The sequence below is a fragment of the Sarcophilus harrisii genome, chromosome 1 (assembly GCF_902635505.1).
Source record: "Sarcophilus harrisii chromosome 1, mSarHar1.11, whole genome shotgun sequence".
NCBI lineage: Eukaryota > Metazoa > Chordata > Mammalia > Dasyuromorphia > Dasyuridae > Sarcophilus > Sarcophilus harrisii.
Window position 1 is genome coordinate 210,363,223 of NC_045426.1, and position 20,919 is coordinate 210,384,141.

The 20,919-nt window shown below is 32.1% G+C and overlaps 1 protein-coding gene across 6 annotated transcripts in view; it reads right to left on the reverse strand.

The window, feature by feature from the left end:
• The window catches only part of PAM (peptidylglycine alpha-amidating monooxygenase), a 362,537-nt gene that overhangs the window by 140,704 nt on the left and 200,914 nt on the right, over positions 1 to 20,919 (reverse strand). For all 6 annotated transcript variants that reach the window (XM_031968924.1, XM_031968914.1, XM_031968908.1 and 3 more), the window contains 2 exons: positions 8,114 to 8,199; positions 5,954 to 6,037 (listed from right to left, as the gene is read on the reverse strand). In XM_031968924.1, the coding sequence (XP_031824784.1) occupies positions 5,954 to 6,037; positions 8,114 to 8,199 (170 nt within the window). The remainder of the gene's footprint in view (positions 1 to 5,953; positions 6,038 to 8,113; positions 8,200 to 20,919) is intronic.

Here is a 20,919-nt window from a genome sequence, read left to right on the forward strand (position 1 = left end):
TATGGTGAAATTATATAAGACCATTTTTCTGTCTTTGACCTCCTTGGGTTTTATGCCTAGGCACTTCCCAATGACTTCAAATTCAAATTTTGGAATCAATTAGAGTCAGTGTTCTTAAGAGGGGTATGTGTGTAAGAGACACAGACAGACAGAGTGAAACAGAGAAACAGAGAAAGACAGAGAAACTGGACCTCTGAGAAAATCTATTAAATCCTTCTAAGAAAAATGTTTGTTGCCCACATTAATAATGGAAAGAAATGTTAAATTTCAGTTAGTGATTAATGAAAATACACACACCCCTATACATGCACATATATAGATATATATGTATACATATACACATGCCTACATACACATATATATCTATATACCTATACACACATATATAGATACACACACCCATCCAAGTTTACACCCTACCTGAAATCTCTCCATGAATCCCAGGTTAAGAACACTGAACTAAAGAAATTCCTACTTTAGCATAAATACATAGCATATAAATAAATAGTATAATCCTATGCTGGGAAGTAGGTGCTTATGTTATCAGCAATTTATAGATGATTTGCCCAGGGTCGTACACATATTAAGTGTGTGAAGCAAAATTTGAATTCAGGTATAATTGACTTCAAGTCCAGTTCTCTGTGTTGAATATACTCGGCTAACTATTCCTGAAAAGTTACTGATCCCTAATCCATTTAGATTTTAGAAGAATATAAAAGAAGTATACCAGATATACAGATATAAATAGATAAGAGCAGAGGATGAGATATATTTTCAAACTATATTTAAAACTATTGCTGTTATTTTTGTGATCAGCTACCTGAGGTCTCCAATGATTATATTCCCCAAATCAGAATAATATATTTTTATACTGGAATGAAATTATTTTAGAAATTTTGCCCTACTAATGATCTATATTTCATCTTATGGAAAATAATATCAGATGATTTCCCTTCTGTTTATACTTTCAAAATTCTTGCTATTGGCTTCCCTGAACAAGTAGCTGTACAGTAGAACCATATGAAAAGTAAAGGGGAACAGACTATACAGGTAATACTAATAAACTGATATCATCTAACAAGACTTCCTATAACTTCCTATCTTTTCCCTTACTTCCTCCATATGTTCTTTCAATTTTTTTCCTCAATTTCCCATCACTCTCTATTAATTACTGAACCTGTGAGCAAGTGTGTTAGAGCAAGGAGTTAAGTTTTATGTGTATACATGCTAGCATATGTTTAATTCAGTTAAATTAGTTTTAAAATATATCTCATATATATATGTTGAAAATACTGCAAACAAAAATAAAAATCAAACTACTGAATCTTAAGGAAAGTACATTATACAAAAAGGATACAGCATATAGGCAGATAATATCTCATTTATTGGAAGCTTACTTATCTAGCAAACTTAGCTATCTAGAACAAAGCCTATATTAGTAAGTAAACAAAATCTCTGAGTAGCCAAAATAGATGTCATAAAGTAAGTATACTATAGTTCGTGCTCAATTATCAGAAAAGAACAGTTCAGGCTCTTGACCCCAGTCTGTTTGCCATTTACATGATGCTATGAAGCTTGATTCCAAATCTGGTATTCTTTCTACTATATCACACTACTTTTCAACATATCTGCGTGTATTTTGAATATAACTGAGGAGCAGAAATTCTTAGCATTAACTTTTCCAGTGTTTAAATCCAGGAGAAAGTTTTATGGCTTGCATTCCAAGGTATATTTATGAAACGTACTTTTTTGAAACAGAGTAATGGCCTTGTACTTTTCATCACAAAATCATAAAATTATAGAATTTAAGAGCTGGATGGATCATCAAAAATCATCACTGTCCAAATCATATCTGAATTAAAATCCCTCTTATAAATATTCAGCCTCTGCATAAAGATCTCCAGTGAAAGCAAAGTCAGTATCTCTTAAGGATGTCCATTTTACTTTTGGAAAACTTTATTTGCAAAGGAATTTTTCTTTTTTTAGCAAACCCAGATATGCTTCTCTATAACTTCTATCCAAGGCTCCTAATTTGCAGTGATCTGTCATTAGATCTTACAATTAAGATTTCTTACAAGCTTATTGACAGATCTCCCCAAGGCTAAAATCACTCCTTAAATTAAGTTAGACCATGAGGGAGGCATATTTAATTTTGTTGGTTAATAGAATGCCAGTCATACTGCAGTATATCAAATGGTAGTTCGATGTATTCTTTAGCATAGACTCTAGAGTAACTCAGAATGAGACAGAATAGAATCCACCTGATCTAAATCAATCATTTACATTGATTTTTAACTAAGATTTTACTTTAATTGTAGTTATATGATAAATTATGGAACATGTATAGCACTATCTACCTTAAATCAGTCTTTCTAACTCATTATCTTACAACCTGGTCTCACATAAACAGATTAATTGTAAAACAGCAAGAATCCATTTAAGATAAGAGAGTAAAACCAATCTTATAGAAAAGAATAACTATGTTTAAAGTAAGGATACATTTCAGTTCTTAGAAGAAAAAAAATAACATTAGAAAACTAATCCATAAAGCATCATTTTACATTAAAATTGGAAGCTCTGATGAAATCTGAGATACTATATTCAGTTATGGGGAGCAATGTTCAGGAGAGAAATATGCTAACAATTAGAATACAATAATAATTAATATCCTATTCCTAACACCCACCCACATGCACCTATTTACTGAACTTTGGAAGATCCACAAATCTAATTCTTTAGAGTTGTGATATTACATGACTCATAGTTATACAACATCATTAGAAAATTGATGGTAAAAATGGCTCTTTCTTTCATGGAAAAAAATGGGGGTCATAAAAAGCATCTGACAGTTTCTCAAAGATTATATAGCCCTCTAATCCCTTCTCTTTCCACTCATTAGTAATTCTGGGCAGGTTTGTTGTCAATCTTTAATATACATCCAAGATATTTGTACTAAGAGACCAAGTCAATGGGTTTCCCATATGTTTGCATGCTATAAATCTCTACAGGAGGATTCTTCATTTATTTGGTTTTCCCTTGGTAATCATGAATAGCCTACATATCACATTAGCAATGTAGAATTATGCAAAATAAGTGATATAAATACAATCAAAGAGAGATACAACTAAAAAAAAAGATGTTGACAAGTTACATAAGCAGAATAAGAGAGTAATAATGGAGAATCCATGCACTCCACTGGTATTTGTGCAATACTAGAATGCTGGGTGGAACACTGTGGAAGACTGAGAAAAGGACATGCATAAGAAGCATTCCAGATGAGAGCTTGGAAGAACTGACAAGTATGCCATTGGAGGAGTTACACATATTCATACTCAATATATGGGCAGCCAAACTTTGCTTGAAGAACTCCAAAGAGGGAACTTATATCCTTTTAGGACAGTCAGTTCCATATTTGGACTGATTTAACTGTTAAGAGGTTTCCCCTTGATATCAAGTCTATATTTATCTCTGTAATTTCTACATGTTGATTTTTCTTGTACTCTGGGGCTGAGCAGAGTTAAGTGAAATTTCTCTTCTTCATAATTGTCTTTCAGATACTTGAACAGAGATATCACATTCCTTTCTTTTTATATAGGCTAAATATATTAATTTCCTTCAAGTGGTTCTTGGTCATGGACTCAAGACTCTTCATCATCCAAACTGTTCTTCTTAGAACTTATCAATGTTCTTCCTGACAGTGGAACCTTCAAGCTAACATAATATTCAAGATGTGGTCTGACAAAGGCAGAGTACATGAGTATTATCCCCTTAGTCTTGAAAACTATTTTTGATTTATTCTGATTTGTTACTGTTCTTACAGTATAAAATTAGGAGCAATGAATTAAAATTTCAGGGAGACAAATTAGATTAATTTGAGAAAAATATTCTTATAGTTATAACTATCCAAAAATAGAATTCCTTTAAAAAGAAAAAAATAGGATTCCTACCCCCAAAATTTGTAGGCCTTCATGTGCTGGTAGTCCTAAAGCAAAATCTATATGATCACTTATCATATGTGATATACAAGAGATACCTAGTACATGTATTTTAATGGATTAGATAGCATCTCGGGTCCCTTCAAACTCTGACAATCTGTACTTATGTGAAGTTGACATTCTTAATAATTGAACTAGCTTCTATTTCACTGATATTAGGGTAAATTTTTAAAATGAATAGATTTAGTACATAAGACAAATGCCTATCACTGTTCCACCTCCCTATGGTCAGAAAATTGGTAACACTAATAGCTCATACAACTCAAATATGCAGTCCTATGCTAAAACTGATGACAGTTTTGAATATACTTTATATTTCCAACTCTGATATTTACTATATGGGAATTTCTAGAAGTGCACCAATCATCAAGCAATCAAGCAGTCAGCATTTATTAAATATTTACTATGTCCCAGGCATTGTATTTGACACTTGTGAATATTTCCATGTATCACAATAATCACATAAGGGGTGAAAAATCCAGAACCCAAAATGCAAAGTACTTTTCAATTCAAATGAATCTATTTTCACCATGCCTCATTCACTTTAGCCACAGACTCTTTTCCATTAGCATTTTTCATAACCAAGAATAGGCCATTTTTATTCAAGAGCTATAGCAGCAACTTTCCCATTTGTTTCCCTTAAATGATCTGGCAGTGCTTTAGTACCATAGAATAATAGAGTTTAGAGTTAGTAGGTTGTCTAGTTCAACTTTTTGATATTATAGATGAGGAATCCAAATTCTATAGCACTTAAGTATTTTGACCAAGATAACAAATAGCAGAACTTTTATCTGAAGGCCAGGGCCTTTTGATTCCAAATCTTTTGGTTCTCTACACATCTTACTCTTTATGTCATGTTGCATCTTTATGTCAATGCTCCTACCACTCAAATCAGCTTTTTCTTGATGCCCTGGCTTTTTTGAGGTATGTCTCAAGGAGATCTCTCATATCTACTTGCCTTTACTCTCTTGTATTCCCATTACAAGAATTTCCTAATTTTCTTCTATTATTCTAACAGAATTGTGTGTATGTGTATGTGTTTTACAGTTTTGATGATGATTTCTATAGATTGTCAGCATAGCAAGAAAAATTACAAATGATCAATATCTTTTTCCCAGAGGTGGAGGAGAGTGGGTAAAGACAAGAAAATTATCTTCTTAGAAAGTATAGGTGGGGGTGAGGAAGAAGTGGGATATTCTATTCTAACATTAAATTAAATTTAAAAATTTCCCCTTGATCCTCTAATCCAACCCCAAATTCAAGTTTAGTCCTTTGGGATGGATTAGGGAAAGGATGTAGTGTGGATACCACATTACTAGGATGTAATACTTCTACTGTTCAATATATTCAGTTCAATTCAGTTCAAATACATTCAATTATATTTTAATGGGATTTTTCCCCAACAAAATCAGCTAGTCCACACTTACAAACAGATTGTTTTGTTAGGAAATAATTAATTTTTAAGCTAGATACTTAGAATACATTTTCCCATAGAAATGCTACATATTGTAGTTTGGTTCCTAGGTTAGCCTAGAAAACCCACTTAACCCAAGATATGCCTAAAGTGTATTACTTAAAAGATTATTATAACTCTATCTAACCATCACTTATAGCATTCTTTCTATATGAAAATTAATTATCTAATCTTGGGAAGATCTGAAATTTCTTTTCCCCTATCAATCAAACTCTCCATGTTTCATTGCAAAGCTCTTACAGCAAAGGAGTATCTTTGAGCACTTTTGCTTCAGAAAATATGAAATTTCTCTATATTTACTTGAAGAATACATCTCTCATATCAATTATTCTTGGATTATCTGGATTAAGCAACAATGGAAAGTTGCTTCCCACTGGAGCTCCAAATTATTCAAAAAAAACTTGCTTTAATATGGTTCTTAGATTCTTCATCAAAACATTTTACTATGTTTTTGAAATCTATTTTACCTAAATTTCATACTTACCTCTAAAAGCACTGATATCCCCATAATGTACTTGTAGCACAAAATATTTACTTCCCATTGCTCCTCCAACTCTGAATCCAACACCTTCAAATTTAAAGAAAAAGTTATAATTAAAAATGTCAAAATTAGAAATGGAACTAAAGCCATGAATCTTAGATTACTGATTTGCAAAATCAAAAAGGAAAGATTTTAAATAAGGAGGGAAATATGAAATTTTGTCTACCTGCCACAAAAAAGTGTTAAATCAAGCCAGATATTTATGTGCATATGTGCACATGTGCATGTGTATGCAAAATGAACAATCATCAAATCTCTTGGACTTACACGAATTCTATTCAGTGTTTGAATTATAGCCATACTCAACTTTAGAATAACTATTTTTTTAAAGTCATTAAATAAATCTAATTTTGTCACTTGCTTGTGATATACAATCATATGTATTTCTTGATTAAGTGGTTAAAATACTTTTTTTTTCAGTGACCCTTATACAAAGTAGGCATCAAAGGAGAGATAATTCCTATTTTTCTCCTAGCAAAGGGTATGCAGTATTTAAGTGGATTATATTGAAATCCTAAAGGAAGCAGTGAAATACATCTCACTCCCTTATCATTCACAACTATTGTTGGGGAAGCATAAGTAGCCATCTAGCAAGAAAAATGCCTGGAAGCAGAACAGTTCTTTAAACAATTTTGCTAAGGCATCTTACTAGATTGGTTAATATCTGTGACAAAGCTCTGAAAGAGTATTAGACTTTTGAGGATGAATTCTTTTTTTAAATCAATTGGAGACAGAGAGATAATAAAAAAGAGGCTAGTAATTCATTATACTTAGTAGCTATGAATAGTTTAGAAGTAAAGCAAGAAAAATCTTCCTTAGGATTTGGCATCATATTAAATACTTTAGTTCCTGTATTATATTATCTGTGGTAAAGCAGCTATTTTTTTGACTCCTAATACTTAGTTCAAAAAGGCTTCTGCTGGGGAGACTCAAAGGTGATTTGAGGTATAGTTGGCCATTCTCTAATACTATTTAAGTTGTTATATGGCCAAGTCACACAAAAATGGGGAGGAAAGAAGGTGTTTATCTCAAATAAATACAGTATTCCTTCTGAGGGGTTTCTCTAACTTTCACTTCTCTTGTAGGTATGTTCCTAGGATACTGATTGCTTATTCAGGGTTAAGATATAATTAGTGACATTCTTCTAATACTCTAACTCATAAGCCCCCACTGATGTATCTCCCTTTAACAAATGATCCCGAGACATAATCACCTTTTACCAGTGACATTTACTTTTCTTAAAGACATTGGTAAACTGCCTTTAAGCACAGTATCTCTGCTGACTGAACTGCCCATCCAGGCTTCCGGGGTCTGTTTCTCTTTATAGCTTTACTCTAAACTGTCAGGGCTAGCTCCTTGGAGCTTTGTCTCTTAGGTAATTATCTCTCTATAGCTGTGTCTGTCTCTCTTCTATACTAGATGAAATATCTCCTAGTTAATTAAATAATTTCTTTCAAAGCTACACAGTCAATTTGGAGAGGGAGACAGTGGAAAGAAGAGCAATTTTTACAAAATTTTCCATAATAGGTAGTTTCCTGTTTGCAATGTCTCCAGCTTTCAATTTCCTAGATTGAGTAGCTCTCTCTGGGCAAATTGCTACTTGATGCCATAATTGAAGAGAAAGTTGGAGAAGAAGGTTGGAGAGAGATTGCCTCCTCCTACTCTTGCTGGAGCATTAATATAATGCCTTTTAGTTCCAGTTCCAGTGTCTAAAGAGCAAAGCCCTTTGGGGTTCAGCTAATTTATTTGCCCAACCAACCTCATCACTTCCTTTAATTCATCAGAGAAAAGTTTTCTTATATCATCACATTTTATCACATCATAAGGGCATATTTGCATCTCTACAGTCATTTTAATACTTCATTAATACATTGCAATTACAATATGAATCTTTTGTGACTGCACCAGCTAAATTGTGTGTTTGTGGGATAATTGTATTCTTTTCTCCCTTAGTCAAGTATAAATAAGAGCATGGAGATTACGTTCAGCTTATAACTACTAAATAGGACACTGAAGAAATCACTAAATGATCAATATTAGAAAACTCACAAAAATTTCTGATAAACTTATAAATGAAAATATCAGAAAGTATCTTCAATGTACCTTTAGGGAGTCTCGTGGGGGGAGCATTCCTTGCCCAGGCATATAAAATATTAACTTTATCTGAGCAGGTTCCTTCATCACAATCCCTGAAACAAAGAACAATAAGGAAAAACATGAATATTATATCAATAAGTGAATTTCTCTACATTTCAACTAACTGGAAAAAATGGATTTAAATATGAGACAGAACATAATAGCTAACCTGAAACTGTATCAATTTACCTGTTCCTTCAAGACTGACTACCATTCAATATTCAAGATTTTAAAAATACTTTGGAAAACAATTTTTATCGAGGAATTATGCTAACACAGTAGTATTACTAAGTTGGAATTTTGAGGCTGAAGATAAAATAATATAGAATAATTTCTTCTTATATTCTATGCCTGTAAAAATTTTCTAAAAATATTAGATAACTGAAGAAAAATAGAATTGGTGATGAATTTTATTCACAGAAAACACTGCATGTCAATCTGTTTAAATACTTATTTGTTAGTTGGTAAAGAAGAAAAACTTTTAGAGAAAATGAATCTAGATTCAATCAAACAATATATTAAAGAGGAAAATAGATAATTTTTTTGGTTGTAAACAATGTCAGCGTGAGAAGAAAAATGGCTTTAAAAAGGCTTAAAATGTTTTAGTTTGAGAAATGATGGGCACTAGAAGAGATCTAGCTTGCTATGTCTAATACAACTTTGTGTCTCAGAGAGTACCTAAGCATAGTAACTTGCCTCTCATAGAAAGTAAAGAGATATTTATTGACTAAAAAAAAATGAATCTGCATGACAAGTAGAAGGAAGAAGATAATTCAGCCAGGGGGAAAAGCTAAGGAGAGAAATTTCAGAATGAAAGATTGCCATAAAATTTTTCTTCAAAGTGAGTTAAAGTTGAGTGCTTTAGTCTATGTACATCTAAATACCATTCTGTGCATAATTCATACTTCCATATATCTTCATTTCTATATTTACAACATTTTTCCTGTACTCACAAGCAGGTAAAGATATTTGATTCAGGAACATAATTCATTCTCATCACAAGTTCTAGGGGAATGCAAGGGTATATTTAGATCCTTCATTAATTACTAAATTGCAATATCTCTCTCAAGCTCTGAGCCCTTACTCCAGTTCATTAAATATTATTTATTTAATGATCTAGAGAAAATGATTTCCCTGCAAGTCGTTGTTCATATCTCTTTATATCGAAATCCCTAATCTCACAGGATTAACTGAATATCAAAGTTGCTGGCTATGTAAATTTAATCAATAATAAAACAAAAGCATAAATAACTATTTAAATATTTCAGTCATGAGAAAGATCATATCCAGAATCATTTTAAACTACTTCTCTACTTACAGATGGTTCCCTTTGTGTCTGTAAACACAATTCCACCATTCTGTTCACTCTAGATATCCATTAAAATATCTCAAAAATCATCTTCATATTTCTACCCAAGGTAACAGTTAAATTCAGTTTTTTGAAAACTCTTGATTTTTCAGACTGTCCCTACTATACCACAAACACTTTTTCCCCTTGGAAATTCACTCTATCTCTAGGCTTCTTGTCTTGGAAGTACCTTCACATTGGAAAAGGTGGCTTCTTCCTTTGGCTGGTTCCTTCCAGAACCTCCATTTTAAGGAAAAAGACCACAGTAGTCATATCTTCCTTCTCCAGGTTGCTCTTGAACCTACCCCTATATGTATATTTTCCTACCCAACCCCTTAGCTCTCTGTGTCATCTTCCCTTTTTAAAATGTAAGCTCCTTGGGAAAGGGACCCATGTGCAAACATGTTTGTAGCAGCCCTTTTTGTGGTGACAAGAAGCTGGAAAGTGAGTGGATATTCATCAGTTGGAGAATGGCTGAATAAATTATGGTATATGAATGTTATGGAATATTATTGTTCTATAAGAAAACAGGATGATTTTAGAGAGGTCTGGATGGGGTGTCATGAACCGATGCAAAGTGGAGTGAATAGAACCAAAAGAACATTGAATGGCAACAACAACATTATATGATGATCAATTCTGATGGTCATGGCTCTTTTCAACAATGAGATGACTGAGGCCAGTTCCAATGATCTTCTGACGAAGAGAGACATCTGCACCCAGAGAGAGGACTATGGGAACTGAGTGTGGATCACAACACAGCATTCTCACTCTTTGTTGTTCTTTGTTTGCATTTTGTTTTCTTTCTTATTTTTTTCCTTTTTAATCTGATTTTTCTTGTGCAGCAAGATAATTGTATAAATATGTATACATATATTAGATTTAACATATATTACTTGCCATCTAAGGGAAGGGGTGAAGGGAATAGGGGAAATTTGGAACATAAGGTTTGCAAAGGTCATTGGTGAAAAATTATTCATGCATATGTTTTGAAAATACAAAGCTTTAATAAAAAAATTTAATCTCCTTGAGGGCAGAGATGTTCTACAATTCTCCTTATATTTGTATTTCTAGCACTTAGCATGATTTTTGGCATGAAGCAAGTACATAACAAATACTTGTAGATTTGACTTGACTTTCTTTTGTGAAGATTCATGCTGGGAAAACTTAGCATATGTATTAAAAACAGATGTTTAGGTAAGGATAGAGACATATGCATTATCTCTATAAAAGTCTTTATTTGTAATATAATTAACTTATAATAATTTATGTTAATTGCTCCAGTAAATAGAAATCTGATACAGCATATAGCCTTAAAGATTTATAATATTAGTTAAGTACCAATTATTTATTTTACCAAATAATTTTATTTGTCCTAACTTTGCCAAGAGAATCACTGTAGAATTAATTCAATTAAATTGTCAACTCTTCTGAGTACTTTTAAAAGATGATTACATCTAGAAAAATCTCTATTTGCATATCACTTGTCATATAACCTTCATTAAAATTATATATATTTGCAAAAATAAGTACCACTTGCCCCATGTGGATGTTTGTAGAATCTGCTTCCAGGAAGTATATGTAAAAGAGGGCCATGGTTATAAAGGTATTCTTTTCTGCGTGCTTATTGTGTGGACAAAAAAAAGAGTCTTTTTACTTGGCTGCTAAGACAGAACCGAATTTTCATATAGAAGGCTTTAATGACATAAATAATCTTGTTCCCTTTTTCCTGGTGTTGAGAGAAGCAATATTTGCAATATGCCTCTTTGTGCAAACATTCATTTTTTTCCATATAGGCTGACATGAAGCTATGAACACATGATATGGTTGTTTTCTTTGTCTTTTGTTTTTTTCATTTTTACCCCCTTGTTGGGTGAATGGATGTTAGAGATAGAAAAGACCAGGTCACAACTTTGTGAGCTATGAGAAGGGTTGAAGTGTGCCCAAGGTCTGGGAACTGGAGACTATATCAGAATTTCCTAGCAGTCAAAGCTTATTGAAGAGCTTCCACAAGGGCTCTAAGGAGTGACCTGGCAGCTGAGATCACAAACTATAAATCAACTTATTCATGACTATACCATATTTGAAAGTGAACCTGATGGAATAAATACTTTTTGCAACTGTTTTAAGTTTGACCTCATTTTCCTCAGGGACTGAGGTAGTAGAGTAGAAAGTAGACCTCTGATTTGAGGAAGGATGATTGGTCCTAGGTTCTTGCTCTGTGTTTTTAGCAAATAAATTTATATAAAGTTAATTCATGTTAATCAATCAAATTAATATTGGGGTACAAATTACTGAGTCAATCAATAATATAGTGAAAATATTAAGTGTAACTGTTTATTCATATTCGAGAAAATAGAATCAAAGCTCAAAGCCTAGGAATATACTTCCACCCCTCAAAGAAACCCCAAGAATTCTAAAGAAGAGAGATATGGCCCACTGCCTTCTAAGAACTCAGCTTGCTGGTATGAATGATAAGGATCCTCAAAGTCTACATAAAGACATTAAAAAAGCTGATAATGATTTAAATAAATAATGAAATATTCAGATTAAGTTTCACTCTAATGATTTTTGGTAGTATATTCATCTCAGTCATTTTAACATACATGAATGAGCTTGTTCTCCCCTAGCAAATAGTTTATGAAGTAGGTAAAGCAAACCAGCACAAGAAACAGCAAATACATCAAAGCAAATACTCTGTAACTTATCATAATAGTCTCTGAGAACATTAAAATCTTTCATGTCAGCACATATAAATTCGAAATCAGCAAGAAATTTCTTTAATGAGTATGCTAAACAGCAATACATAATATTTATGGAGTTTATATAAAATGGCTTTGAATGCTATTCCCTGTGATTCAATACACTCTCTAATTTATTTCCTTTGTGAAATTTCGGTTCATAATAGGTATCCTTTTCCTAGAAGACCTTTCAATGAGTTTTGATATATCTTATCCAATAAATTTTTTGATAAGTTCTGATGTAAGCAAAATAATGATTTCATTCAACAATAGTAATAGTAATATAAAATAGCTTCCTAAAAGGTCAAGTAATGCAATTCTAGGATAAGAACTCTAGTCATCTCATGATTATTTTATTTTCAGCTGTACACTAGTGGAGAAGGAAATGTGAGAATTTGCATTGCAAGTTTGATCTAATTTCCACAATTTTAATGATTAAAACTAAAGTTGACATTGCCATACTCTTACTTGACAAGGTTGAAGCAAAGTCATTTTAAACATCCTTCATTCACATTCATTGTCATAAAATGTTCACAGGAATACTTACCACCCATAATCTATGATTTGAATGCTATTCCTATGGCTATGTTTGTATTACAAAAAAGACCTTACACCAATGTGTTTTCAGCTCTCCAGGTTGACTGTGTGCTGACCTGTAAAATCCAATTGGTAAACCAAATGGTCCTTTTCGCATTTGCTGATTCAGTTTCCATCCATGTCTGGATGAATCCATGACCAAGGACATTTTCAAACCCTTCACAATTCCTCAGCACCAGATCCTGTAGATACTGTAGGTTTCCCTCCCACCTCTATCACCCCATCACCACCACCATTATCACCATTCTACCCCAACCCTCTCTGACCAACCCTCGCTTTAAATCAGAGTTCATTTCTAGGTCAGTCAGCTTACACAGACTGTAGATGCTTCATTTATTTTTTTAATGAAGCTCAAAAACAGCATGAAATTATTCATAAAAAGCAATTGTGTAAGATATTTAACATCTATCTTAATTTTCCTTTTTCAGTTTGTGGACAGAAATGAGCCTATGGGAGGCTGCTTGGAACATATTTGATCAGAACAGAGAATTTATAGACATCTGGGAACCAGAGTGTTCCTGACATGAAAAACTATGCAAGGTGATTTTTCCTTCTATAAGGAAGAGTAAAAAAGAGATGTAAATATTTAATATAAAGCATGCAGAGCAATAACTTTCTCATGATTCACTGTCAAGAATAACACATCTATTTTGAAGGATCAGTAAGATGTGTGATTTGTGAGATAAATAAACTATTATAACATATTGTGCCAAATAGGGAAAATGGTTTGGGATACTAGAAAATGACCAGAAACAAAAACTCTTTCATTTTTCACTATAAACTAAAGAAATGACATTGTCAGTTGTGATGAGCTTTGTATCTAAATATCATGAATCTGTTGAGCTACTGAAATTTAAAGATCTGACTGCAATCTTTCAAAGCTTTCAGAAAAGATCATAAATATCCATGTGTAAAAGATCTAAGCGGTTGTCCAATCTTTGATTAAATAAACTATTACCTCAAAGAAAGAAGTGAAGTTAGTGAATAGAAAACATCAGAATGAAAAATAGCAAAGAACAATGACTGAGTAATAAATAATATGAAATATAAATAAGACCTATATGTAAATAACTACTTGATTTTTCAGTCACTTAAATTATTGAGTGGTAGTTTATACAAATCCTCCTGAATTTTAATGGATTTTTAAACATTACTAAATGATTTACAAATAAATTCTAACAGTTTTACCTAATAATCTGAGATAGCTCCTTTCATTTCTGCATGTTTTATCAGTGCTATACATGTCTGGCTTGAAAACTCATATAATTCATTAAATTCCATTTTTCATTTTATTATATTACCAGCAACAGTCAGGTACATAGAAGGAACAAGAATAGGGATTGCCAGGATGAAAGTTCTTAATATATCTAAATTTTGGCATCAGGGTGTCTCACAAAGGAAAGCTTTTTTTTTTAAATAGATCTGATGACCTATGAGGGAAGTTCAGAAGAGACACTACAGAGCACTGCTAGCTTGTTATTGCACACATTTAAACAACATAATTATTCTGAAATATAAAAATTACCCTAAAATAATATCTATACAGATATGTACATATCTAAATAGAAGATACATAAAAGATAAATATATGTAACAGCACTTTATAAGCCAAAATTGCTATACTATGATAACTGGCACATCACAAATTGTCTTGGAATTTCTGTATCCAATTCTAAATATGAATATTGGAGATAAAAAGTTATCTTTTGACCTTTAATATGTATTGATTTAATTATTTCCAAGAGTTGTCACACTCAAAATTTAATTATATAGTTGGAATGCTTGGGTTTTCAAGACATTTAAGGAGTAAAGGATACCAAAATGTTGGGAAAAAGAGCAGATAGGATTTTGATTTTACTATTAATTACCAAAAAAAGAAAAAAAGTTAGAAAAAACTATCAAGCTATATCCTTACTTTCCTATGCCCACAAAATTTTATGCAAATAATCTACACTTTAAGGGCATCATTAATGAAGGGAAAAGAAGGAAAGATGATTGAAAATGATATTCTATAGTAGGGTACATCCTGATAATCACAAAATTGATTAAAAAATATGGAGAACACAAGGTCCCAATGTACTTATTTGTTAACCATAAAAAAATATGACTCATTAGAGTAAAACAACACCTTGAAGATCTACTATTCTCTATCATTTCAAATGGATTTGTTATCTCATTGACATACATATTGCCTCTAAGGATGAAAATCTTAGCCCATCCATTCTTCCTTACCTTGTAACATTTTTAGCTATGATTTGTCACTGAGATCCACCCAATAGGTTGTGGAGGCTACTTCAGATACTCTTTACTTCTTGTGAATGTCAGGGAAGCATGTAAAACGCCCATCTCTTACTACCTAAACAGTCTTTTGCTTTTTCTGCCCTTTCATTTCTCTAATGACAATTTTTTAAGCCATTTTGGCATAATTCATTTTAATATACTGTGAATTATTCACAATTACCATGTATTTCTCCCTTGCCTTTTTATGATCCCAAATTTCAGTTCTTCAGTAACAATAATATTCCATGACATTTTCACATACCATAATGGGAGGGGGAAGACTAATGTTAATAATGGAACGCTTTGTTTCAAGGATAAACTAGAAGCTATTAAGAAAAACTGTCAAGAAATACAAACTATCTTCCATTTTGTCCTCCTGGCTTCAGTTCATTGTCCATTTTTAGTGATCATACAAGGTAGGTATGGATAGACAAGTTCTAGAGGTTATCAATCAAAGCATTACTTTGGTCCCTAGACATTGTCTCCCTTTGGTTTTTCCTATAGTTTGGGGCAAACTCTCGAGTGATGAGAGAAATTATTTTTAATAACCAATGGATTGGAGAGCTCCAGAGTTCCTGATTTTTCTAAGTCCTCATTTCAAACACTTAGTCTCTGAAGGCTGAACTTTCTATTCTGTCAGAACCAATACCATTGCAAGGAATCTCTAATCTAAAGTGAATTCCACTCATTCAAGAGTAAAGGTAGATCCTTTGTCAAGATTGCTCAACGTCAGGGGTGATCTGAGTATAAGGATAGTCTCTTTATAAGAATGAAATGATGTCACTCTCTGATTCTCATTGTAAATGAATTAATATTCATTCTCTCTTATTACTTGTTAACCAAACAGTGTTGACTGCTACCCTCTGGAATATCCATTTTTCCAAGGCCATATAAGCCATGACCCTACCACCATAAAACTCCTTAGCATTCAAGAGTGTTACTGAACCCTTTTTATTAAAATGCTAGCAGGATTAATAAAATGACATCACCTAGAAATTGTCTTTTGAATTTTTTATACCATAGTGATTATGAAATCTCAGTACAATTTACAAACATAAATAATTAGAGAACCTTGTTATCCATAGAAAATACTCTTTTGCCTTGGAGACTACACTATACTCCACTATACTATACTATTCTATAATATATGACAGATACAGACATCTTTGATGAGCATAGCTCTGACTTATACCTTGCTTCATCTTACTAATTTATTAAACAAAGTTATGTCTATTATATATTTCAAAGCTACTATATATGATACTAATTTATGCATGGGAGACACAATATTGGAGGAGAATTCTTGAAGTGGAATTTCCCTTTTCTGAATTAATGCTTTTTTATAATTTAAAAAACCCAATAAGCACAGTAATATTTTGCATTCTCTTTATCTTTCAATTAAATGATTATGTAACTTCTGGCACAGGCTTTCTGTAATATTCTTCAATTATTATAGATGCTTTTTATATCTTTTTTTAGGACATTTCACTTCTTATAATCTGAGCCAAAAAAATGCTAGTAAAAAGTTTGTTATTTTTCTAGATTTTAAAAATAATTCTGATTTTCCTTTTAAGAAATCTGTAGTTAGAATATACCTAGATAACTGATTTCATGGATAACTTCAGGAATATATTTTTTTATTTCAAAAACCTGTATATGAACTGACTATTAGACATTTCAAATAGGATGGCTCATAGATATGTTAAAACTTGCATTTTAGTTGAGGTCACCTTTCACATGAAGACTTCCAGGTTCCTATCAGCTGCTAGTTCCTTTCCCTTCAAGGTTTCCTATATTTGAGTTCTACATATCTGGCATGTTGTCTCCTCAACTAGAATGCAAGTTTTTGAGGGCCATCTTTTTTCTCTTTAGTTATGTATTCCCAGAACTTAGCAGTGCCTGGTATGTGGTAAGCACTAATAAATAATTACTGAGAAATCAATTTGTTGTCCTTGTTTCAGTTTCATCCTTAAATGCCTGAGTGACAGCTTTGCTCATCAACTTTTCTCCAAACTTATTTCTTTTTGTTTTGCAAGGTGGTACTACTCACAAAATCTTTCACTATCCTTTTTTTCCTCCAAGATTTTAAAGCATGAATTTATATTCTAAACCAGTATACTCTTTATCTGCCAAGTTTATGTCCTTGTGAAGCTGATCAAGGCTGAATTTTTTAGACTTTCTTGGCTTCTTTGTTACAGAATTGATTTATAACAGTTAAATTTCCATATAAAACTGTTAGAATCAGTTTAAATGATCTTTCTTAAGAGTTTCATCACTAATAATCTGTTTAAATAGGACAGGTGGGAGTTGTGCTAATTGCGCATTGTATCTTTTACTCAGTTGAAATCTTTTTTCTAGATTTTAAAAATAATTCTGATTTTCCTTTTAAGAAATCTGTAGTTAGAATATACCTAGACGAATTTCATGGATAACTTCAGGAATTTCTGGAATACATTCACATACAGGAAGTGAGATATGGATGATAATACAGAAAGGAGCTTGAGAAGGTATTCTGAAACAGGGAAGAAAACCAAAATAGAGAAGTGTCATGGAAATCCAGAGAGGAGAGAATATTCATGAAGAGAGTGGATAAGAATGTCAAATGGTACAGAAAAAAAGTATGATGGATATGGACTGTGGAAAGGCTATTTGAGGGAAGGAATAAGCATTTATATAGGTTCTATTGTCCTTTGCAATATCTTCATTTGCAGGAAACTAAGGCAGACAGAGCTAAATGATTTGTCCAGAATTATGCAGCTAATTAATGTCTGAGGCCATATTTGAAGTTGAACTTTCTGACTTCAGGCCCAGATGAATTACTTATTGTACCATCTAACTGTCTAACTCACTTCTTTCTCTTCCCATTAAGAGTGCTCTAATGAACTCTTCAGCTTTGAGGGGAATACTCACATTGATAAGGACTCAGATCCATCAAAGTAAATAGGATTTGATAGAATTAACTGCTTATTAAATGATTAAACCACTATCATAGCTAGAATAAATTCCAAAATAGGATTTTTATTGAGAGAATTAAAACTGAAAACCCATCTCCACATTAAATTAAATGGAACTTTGGGAAAACAAAATAAGGAAAGAATAGTTGGAATAACTCATATTTACATAACAAGTTAAGTGCATAACATAACAAGTTTCTGCAAAACTGTTGTATTTTATAAATTATATATTTTAAGTATTATTGCTATTTTGATGAAGAAATCAAGACCTAGAAAAATTAGATGACTTGTCCATAGTTAGCTTCACATTTAGAATCTGAAACCAGCTTACTGCCATAAAATGCTGTTTTTAGGTTCTTTGCAGCAATGTTCACTGATATTTGACTGAACTAATTGGCCCTGAATTTTCTAAGGGGGCAATTCTTAATATGTCATGTTATAAGATTTGTGTTTTCTTTTCACAGAATCAGAGAATAATAGAATTTTAAACTTGGAAGGGACTTCAGCAGCCATTTAGTCCAAACTATACTGCAAAAGAATTCCTACTAAAACATAGCTAAGAAGTGGTTAACTAGCCTCTGGAAGACTTGAACTACCATTCAAAGCAATCTATTCCACTGTGACAAATCTTTAATCATGAGAAAGTTATTCCTTATATTTTGGCTTGCATTTGCCTCTTTATAATTCTTCTTTGGTTCTATCCTTTATATAGTCAAACTGAAGAAATATGTTTGGCCACAGAGAATAGAACTCTATTCTACATGACAACATTTCAGATACCTGAAAATACATAACATGTTACTGTCCATCACCTAAGGTGCTCTCCTCATTCTTCAACTTCTATGTCATGACTCAAGGCCCTTCAACATTCTGGTTTTCATCATTTGGACACTTTCTAATCTTTGTAGATAATGCTTCAGGTGTAGATTGGGATGATCACATCTTCATTCCTAGATGCTATACCTTTCTTCATAAGCTTAAGATAGCATTCACTTTACAATCAGATTTATTCAACTGTTGACTATCCTTGTCTCATCATGCCCTAAGCCTTGACATTTATCCTTATTAAAGTACACAATTTTAGAATGGAATAGCAAAGAATACCATTTGTTAAATGCCTACTAAATACTAGACACCAAATACTTTTAAAAAGCAAATACCTCATATAATCCTTACAAGAGTCTTACAAGGACTCTTCTAAATGCAACTATTATTCCCATTTCAGAGTTGAGAAAACAAAGGCAAACAGAGATTAAATAACTTGTCTAAAGTCACATAGCTAATGAGTGAGATTATTTGAATTCAATTCTTCCTGATATCAGACCTAGTACTCTATTTATTGCAACCATAGCTGTTTTCTAAGGTCCAAGCTTGTCTGGATTTTTCTATATTCTGACTCTGTCACCTTATGTATTAGCTGTCACTTTCATATATTTTTTAAATCATCTGCAAATCTAATAAGAATGGCATTAAATCTTTATTTAAGTTATTGATATGTTATGAGGATCCGTAAACCACTCAATAGGTGATTTAGGGAAAATGAGCCATTAACTGATTCATTAAGTCTTACTATTTAACCAGATTGAATCCATTTAATTGCACTATTGACTAATCCACATTTTTCCATTGTTTCCCCACAAGAATAGTATGAAGAATTTTAATCAAACACTGCTAAAATCGAGACAGACCTCATCTATAGCATTCTCTGCTCTGCCAGTTTTATAACTGAAAAAAAGAAATGAGGTTAGGTTAGCATAACTGTTTTTGATGAAGCTACACTGTCTCTTTTTTAAAAAAAAGATCTAAATTTGATATCAGTAACCCTCTCTGTAATTGACTTACAAAATAAGCTGAGCCAAAATCACTGTACCTTTGTCTTATTCATACTTCCCTTTCTTAAATGAAAACAATAAATAAACTCTCTTACTAAAATGATCAAGGAGATAAATTTGAAACAGCTTACCATGGCTTTCCTTAAAGAATATGATTAAAAAAAACAGGGATTAGGGGTTATTTTATAACTAACAAATACTAAATAGTTTTAGGTAGGCATTCAAAACAAAGCCCATACTTTAATAATTTGAAAATATTTCTTAATTTTTTTCTCTAAATGGATTCAAAATTTAAAAAAATGTTCATGGGTACTAATTATATCTTAAAATTCCAAGTTTTTTTAAAAGGTAGGAATTAACATATGAAAAATAATATTATCTTGGGTTCCTGTTACTTTTGGTGTATAACCGTCTCAACTTAAATTTATTCAGAAAGCAACTGTAAGAGGCAAAGAAAGAGCTAGTCTGTCATTTTAAATTATCCATGAAAAGCATGATTGACTGTTAAAGATATCTCTGGTTATATCTGTTAAAGGCCACTTAAAATCCAAGGTTATTCTGGAAATATCTCCACTGATAATTCATTTTCTTACATTTCTGCTAGGGGGAAAACTGTCATGCCCTTAAGTTACATCTGCATTGTCTTGAATGCTAATATTAACCATTCGGTTATCTAAAATGGATCACAAATAGGACAAACTGATCAAAGGCTAAAATATTTTTGTAATTTTGATGTGTGCATAAGTTATCTTAATCTTTCAATATTATAACTAATATAAGCCAAAGTTTTAAATATTAATATTAGATACCCATGACCGAGTAATGTTCACAATTCATCATATAACCTCACTGACAATTTCTCCAATATTAAATATCTAACTATTAATGAATTCGGCAATGCATATACAGTGAGATGTTAATTTAAACCATGTAGTAATGGATAGTTAAATATAGATGGTGACTTAAAAGCACTATGATCCTTATAGAGGCACATTTCCAGTTTTCCTTTCCAAAACAAAAT